At 38.0% G+C, this 7,486-nt stretch overlaps 1 protein-coding gene across 1 annotated transcript in view; it reads left to right on the top strand.

The window, feature by feature from the left end:
• MYBPC3 (myosin binding protein C, cardiac) overlaps window positions 1-7,486 on the top strand; it is a 52,218-nt gene that overhangs the window by 12,043 nt on the left and 32,689 nt on the right. Inside the window, exons 3-8 of the mRNA XM_009697247.1 lie at window positions 8-73; window positions 338-424; window positions 572-720; window positions 1,696-1,813; window positions 3,788-3,836; window positions 5,121-5,165. Coding sequence (XP_009695549.1) covers window positions 8-73; window positions 338-424; window positions 572-720; window positions 1,696-1,813; window positions 3,788-3,836; window positions 5,121-5,165 — 514 coding nt within the window. The remainder of the gene's footprint in view (window positions 1-7; window positions 74-337; window positions 425-571; window positions 721-1,695; window positions 1,814-3,787; window positions 3,837-5,120; window positions 5,166-7,486) is intronic.

Genomic DNA, 7,486 nt, shown 5'->3' with positions numbered 1-7,486 from the left:
GCTGAAGATGCTCCAGCCCCAGCTGCCTCAGAGTCGCCTGCTCCACCAGTAGAAAGCAGCCAAAACACAGAAGGTAACAGAGAACTAACACTGGTATCAAGCTGGTTCATTAACAGAAGGGAAGAACAGGAACAAGGAATCCTTAGAGGCAGTGAGGTAGAGACAGTAGCTGAAAGCAGACCACTAGTGATTAATGATAGAAAATAAAGAATAAGGAATCTCAGAGACAGAAGAAACTTATTGCGATATTTTGAAATGACTCAACAAATTCAATATTTAGGCTGTAACAGAAAATGATGCAGAAAGTTCTAACTAGTAATTCTGATGTTTGTTTCAGTTGCATCTGCTGAGACTCAAGCAGAACCACCTCTGGACCCTATTGGGCTCTTTGTGACACGACCTCAGGATGGAGAAGTTACTGTTGGTGAGTACAAAATGTGAGCCAAGTGATGTTTGTAAACTGTACCCGTTGCTTGACTATTTAGCTCTCCATGTACAGGATGATAGCAGTGACATAACAGATCAATTAAACATTGTTCATAAACTTATTTTAACCTACTTCCCTTACAAGGTGGAAACATCACGTTCACTGCCAAAGTGGCAGGTGAGAGCCTGCTGAAGAAACCATCAGTGAAATGGTTCAAAGGAAAGTGGATGGATCTGGGAAGCAAAGTGGGGAAACATCTCCAGCTACATGACAATTATGATCGAAATAAAAAGGTAAAATTGGCAGAATAAGGTTCTCAGTCTTCTAGATATCAATCTTTAATCTGGGGAAAATATAAGCTAATATAGGAATGTTTTGATATTAAGGTACCCAAAGCTACACACAATGCTAGACTTATACATAGAAGTTTATGTTTTGACCATGCAGACAAGAGACAAGCACTACATACAGACTCTTGCGTACCTTATCTATGATGAAATGAGAAAATGTCTGGAGGACCAGGGGAGCCGTTTTGCACTATTTACTGCAGTATTCCCTCCATCTTCCTCCCAAGTAATAGATACTCATTATATTTAAGAGAAAACAATAAATCAGACATATTTAAGTGTGGTCTATCTTGGTTTTAATAGATCAAGCATTCAGCTATTAGTGTTGGAATTTATTGTTCTCTTGCATTGTCTGGAGTACTTTAAATAGCTGAGTAAGATCCATTTTTACCACAGGTATGTTCAAAGATACACAAACCAGAATACAAGGGTCTGTACCATGACTTCTCATCCTGTGTGGTATATGAAACACTACTACCCTCTCCTGGATGGAACAGAACAGACTTGCTCACGTTAGCTGCTCCTTTTGCTGAATTTTTAAATGTACTGTACACATTCTAGGTAGAGGCTGTATTTGCTTAACGCAAGCTCTATTCCCGTTTCCATTGTATATGCAATTAGCGTATATGATGACCGCACACACCAGTACACCAGCACAGTTTGCTAATACAACATTGTATCCTCTGGAGAAACCGTACTAATACTCTTTAGCTGTTCCTACAGAATTGGGGGGGTATATGTAATTTTTGTGACAATAATGAATTACATGCTTAGGAGCTTCTTAATTCTAAAAGAACACAGCGACATATTTCATCCCTTGTCGATTTCTCTCCATGCCTTAATATGCTGCATTTTCTCTCTCTCTCTCTTTCACCATTTCATTTTCTAACTTATGAATTGTATCATTGGTGTCTGTTCTAGGTGTACACGTTTGAAATGGAAATCATAGAAGCAAACATGACTTTTGCAGGAGGGTACAGATGTGAGGTGTCTACCAAGGACAAGTTTGATAGTTCTAATTTCAACCTGACAGTCAATGGTAAGATGAATTCCTGCCACTTTGTTTCTTCCTTTTATTATCTTTTTTCTTCCTGTATGCCCAACCAACAATTCCTTCTGGTGCATAGTGGCTACTAAACAAGCATAGATCTGAAGTATAGACCTCAAGAGCTACAGGTACTCTTACAGAGGCCCACAGATGAGGACTGGCGTGGGTTGGCAGAGATATAGAGCATAGAAGTAACATTTAGATGTCACTCAAGTCAGAATGGTGATGGTCTTAAAGAAAGCAGACAGAAAGATGCAAATTAGCCCAAATTTTCTCTGGTTTTATTGTGATTTCAGCTCCATTCTCTCATTACATTTAATTCCACTAGAATAAAAGAGAGATCCATTCTTACTTTGGCAAAAGCTTCGTAATAAAAATGAATAATTAAAGAAAATAAATTAAAGAAAAAAAAAGGGGGGACAAATGGAAAGATTTAGACACGTGACACTTTTATCAATTCCTTTCTTGCCAATAAAGTCAAGTCATGCAGAAGCACGTTGTGATATAAACTTGCTTTAAGAGTAGATGACTCATTTTACATGGTGGCCCCCTCACAACTGCTATACTGAAAAGCTTATCAGCAATTGAAAAGGAAGTACATTTTAATATCAATTTCCCCCTAGTGCGGAAGATTTTACATAAAACAGTATAAGCATGGACCATCTGAAAGAGCTGAACGTTTGGACCGTTTCCTGTTTCAGTAGTTCTGTTGAAAAGACTGCAACATTAATTTGCTTCCAGCAACCAATGATCCTAATATGCAAAGACAAACGTTTATTGAAGTTTAACCACGAGCCAGCAATGTGCCCTCATGGTCAAGAAGGCCAATGGTATCTGGGAGTGCATGAGGAAGAGTGTGGCTGGGCTCCCCAGTTCAAGACAGACAAGGAACTACTGGAGAGAGTCCAGCGGAGGGCAATAAAGATGACGAGGGGACTGGAGCATCTCCCTTATGAGGAAAGGCTGAGAGAGCTGGGTCTGTTCAGCCTGGAGAAGAGAAGACTGAGAGGGGATCTCATCAATGCTTATAAATACCTTAAGGGCGGGCGTCAAGAGGATAGGGCCAGGCTCTTTTCAGTGGTGCCCCGTGACAGGTTAAGGGGCAACGGGCACAAACCGAAACACAGGAAGTTCCATCTGAATATGTGGAAAAACTTCTCTACTTTGAGGGTGGCAGAGCATGGGAACAGGTTGCCCAGAGAGGCTGTGAAATCTCCTTCTCTGGAGATACTCAAAACCCACCTGGACACGATCCTGTGCAACTTGGTGTAGGTGAACATGCTTGGGCAGGGGGGTTGAACTGCATGATCTCCAGAGGGCCCTTCCAACCCCGACCATTCTGTGAATCAGTAGTGTTCATTTTTGAGGTTTTGCTAGTTGGCTGTAGGACTCCTAAGACTTAGGAGCTGTGATTGAGAACAGCTTTTCTCCCAGTAGTAGCAGTACACCTACTCATACCAACAGAAGCTTAGAACAGAGTAATAAGGTTCTCTCTATGCAACATCCTCAATGAAGTTTCTGTACATGTCTACATATTTTCAGGAATTTACCCTTCCTTTCAGAGGATGGATTACAATTTATTAGTAGTAATAATATTCAATTGATATCCAGTGGTTTTCTCATTAGCATTTAAATATTCTGTGAAGCCAGTATTGAAACGAAAATTTACCAGCAGGACAACTGACAAACAAGAGATAAGATGGTTCATCATGCTGCAGGTTATTAGGAAGCATGAGACAGAATTCAGTTATACGTGAAACACTGGATGTTGAAAGCTATTTAGTGAAGGCTACATGGTTGAAGATGATGGTTCAATCTTTCGGTATGTTTTTGATCACAATTTACAATATAAGAACTTTAGGGGAAAAAAAAGTCTGCAAAGGAAAAGCTTTAGAAATAGCACTGTATTTTTGCATTATTTTGACTTGATCTCTCATTCTTGTTTGTCATTTTTTGTCACATCAGAAGCACCAGTAACTGGAGACTTGGATATTCGTGCTGCCTTCCGACGCACGTGAGTATGTACAGTAGAAACTTATGTAGATCAGGTCATATTTCCATGCACAGATCATTACTTTCCTAGACAAAACTAACTAAAAGCAAGGCTGTTGTACACACAAGCACAAAGATAGGGATGTCTACTAAGAAAGTATTTCTATTAAGAAAATATTTCTGCTATTAAAATGCTATACAACTGCTAGAAATCATCTAAGAGAGTTTAGACTTTGTACTACCATAACAATCATGCTTGTCTGCAGTTATGCAATTGATAATGTGTATAATTCTACCAGGAACTTCAGCACTTTTTCCCAGACCTTGAAAGAGCACTGCAGATGTAGACCAATAGAGAAGGAAAAGATTCAATGTAGTGCCTAGTCTTGATTTGGTCTGGCTTGAGGAACTACATGTACCTTAATACAAACATTTGCTGAACAAAGAAGTGGAGTTTGATGTGAGCTCTGTAAGCAGCGTATCACTGATAACATTAACATAAACATTTTGATTGGTTTTTTTCAAGTTCTATAATTATATTAATTGAATAAAGACAATGATACTGTAAGTGTCTGTGTAAAAACTCAGGTATATGTAGGTCTTAGATATTAAAGACTGCAAGGTATTGCACTGGTGTTGAAAAGGCTGTTCTCCCCACATCTGTAATACTGTCTGAATTGATAAATGACTTAATGGAATAACGTTCCCTTTCACTTGTAAAATTTGCAAAATTGGTTCATTTGGGCTTTTTTTTATTTAGACATTAACAATATGTGCTTTTTCACTGTTGAGTATTTCTTTTCCTTTTGTGTAATTCTGGTTTAGTTTTCATATATTTTTGCAAAGTTACTAGACCAAGAATACTCCAACAGGCATCTATTTCTCTAACATAGGACACAAATAATTTGTGGCAACTCCTTGAGGTTTTCCCTATAAGTGCTATTTTTAAATGAGTTGTTGTTGTTTTTTTTTTTTTAACACTCTATCACAAAGAACTAAAAAAGGCTTGCAGAATTTATCTACAGTTGTGTCCATCTATAGGTAGCTGACCAGCCTCACTCTGATGCCTATTAAATAGAAGACACTCCGTGCACAGCTGCCTTGTGCTATTTCACTGCAGTGAAATTAAGGTTCAAGAGTTTCTCTTCTTGTTAGCACAATTAAAAGGATTTAGAATCAGTTCAGAGTGAGCGCAGTGTGAGGAGCTTCAGACTGTTCAGATTTTCAGTTTCTTCTGTAAGAATGGAGCCAAATTTTGAACTGAACTGTTTAAATCTGAAATTTTGTCTTTGATACCCTCACTCAGGAGCTTGGCAGGAGGGGGGAGACGGATGACTTCAGCCTTTCTCAGGTAGCCCCTGTCTGTGTCAGCACACAAATTCAAGTCTAACAACGAACTGTCTCTCGCTGCTCAGGGAAAAAGGGAAAAAAAAAAAAAACCCAACAAAAAAACAACACACCACAGAATTAGCTGCAGCTTAAATTCTAAATAAATAATTGTTTATAGTGCGTAGTATTTGTATGAGACAAATACATACAAGTAAGTGGTAATGTGAGACGAGTATAAATAATTAAAAGGGTAGTTTGATAGCTCAGTGAGAGGCAGATTCATCTACACAAAAGGCATGCGTCTGGCAAGTGGCATCTTCTCACCATTGTCAGAAGAAAAAAAGTAACTTCAAATTATATGCATGTCTGCCCCCTGTGTTTTACATGTTTTGCTCTCTACTGAGCACATCCTGACTCAAATTACCACTGCTGACAGAAATGTACTAACACACATGTAGATGAAAATCTGCTGTTTCCTGGCACACGCTTTATGCTAGTATCATTGAATTTCCCACCCTATCCCTTTTGGTCCCAATGTCTTCTACCATAATGAAAACAGGCACTCTGAGATTAGACCTAACTCTACGCATGTTAAAGTGATTATTAGGGTCTTATTCTTCAGCAAAGCCAAACACTGATTGCTGGGCTTTCCTGAACATCTGATTTAAGTACCACCTGGGAAGCAATAAGGTGACTAGTTATTCTCCCAGCTCTAGATTATGATTTCCTGAATATTTGATCACAAGAAGTCCGTTTCAAATTTGGGATTATACTACTGATTTTTATGTACATTTTATGCCTGCAAACACTGAAAATCTTCTGGAACTAGGGAACAAAGTAGCCAAAAGTACACTTTTCTTTTTGAGCATTAATCCCAGAAAATTATCCTTTCCAGTATCTTGAAAGCAATCAGAAGTAAAAACAGTACTTTCTTAATAAAAAGGTCTCTTCTCACAACATATTCAAAATTACACCAATTCAAAATTGTTACTTACTCTCACTAACCTTGCATTGTCAAGCAGCACAAGAAGTTTGGCACTCGTTTCTCTTCCATTTTATTAAGAGTACTGTTAAAATGCCCATCATTTATCTGTTGAGGCTGTTTTCTTACTTTTTAAAATTGTTCCTGCAATATTGAGTTTTCCTAACATTCTGGTTTACGCTTCTACAGACTGATTTTCTCTGAAGCAGCTAGCACTGTGTATTGCAGAGACAGCATTATGGGCCGCCACTACTACCAGCACAACTGAAAAGAATAATTTCTGTGTATAAAACAATAATTAAATAGAAGGTGTTGCTGCTAGAAGAATTTGAATGCTGTGGGATGGCATCACCAGGTTTTTACACTCAAGACAACAGAGATGTTGAGGAGCAGCTGAACATTGATGATGGGAGACTGACTGAGATGAAGAAAATCCATTTTGATTTTCTAAACCCTGTCTGAATGCAAAAAAGACTTTTTTTTTTTGCTAAGCTGAATAACCAATAGTTACGAAATCCAGTGTCTCTCCCAATACTTTTATATAAAATCGCTGAAGTGATTTTTTAGGAATTAAACCCAAAGAAGTGATTTCAGTGACTTTATGCTAAGTTTTCAGAGTAGATCTGTACTTCAAATGTTCAGAAGCACAGCTAAAACACATTTGATTCAGAACACCAAAAATAACACTGTGCATTCCATCTGAGTTCACCATATGTAACAGACAGAATTACACATCAAAAACTCCTGCTTGTTGCTTCTTGTTCTCACGAATCAATTTATCACAACGTTGCTTGCCATGATTTTGTTGAACAACTGCATATTGAACCTTATCTCAGAATCAAAGTCAGATCACAGAATTCCTTCTTTAACTCTCCCAAGCACCAATGATGTGACACTTTTTTCAGTATAATGAATTCTGGAGTCACAAAGAGCCTTAAGAAACAATTACAGCTGGGATAATACTAGGGGAAAAAAACCCGTGATTTTAGATTGTAAAAAGTCCCACAAAAAGGTTGGCTAAATACTGTCCCACACTGTAAAAAATATCCACATTCCTGAAAATACAGCTTTCCAAAAGCACTAATGATTCTAAAGGAAAGCTTCTGCGTCATCTTTGTGATAATGAATATTACAGATCAGTATGACCAGCAAATTAATACCCTGTACAACTTTATCCATAATCAGTACAGAAAATATACAAGTTCATTAAATATTTCTTAAACTGATATGAAGACTAATATGGACGAAGAGCCTGATTAAGTCACCTTCCATGTCAGTGCACATTGTAAGTCATTCTAAACCCGTCTACTACTCCCCTACAAAAATATATGATCTATGTAATGATACAGTCTCACAAACTA

This window comes from Cariama cristata, unplaced genomic scaffold (genome assembly GCF_000690535.1).
Source record: "Cariama cristata isolate BGI_N322 unplaced genomic scaffold, ASM69053v1 scaffold3163, whole genome shotgun sequence".
NCBI lineage: Eukaryota > Metazoa > Chordata > Aves > Cariamiformes > Cariamidae > Cariama > Cariama cristata.
Note: the sequence above shows the minus strand (reverse complement) of the source record. Positions and strands in the feature narration are given on the sequence as shown.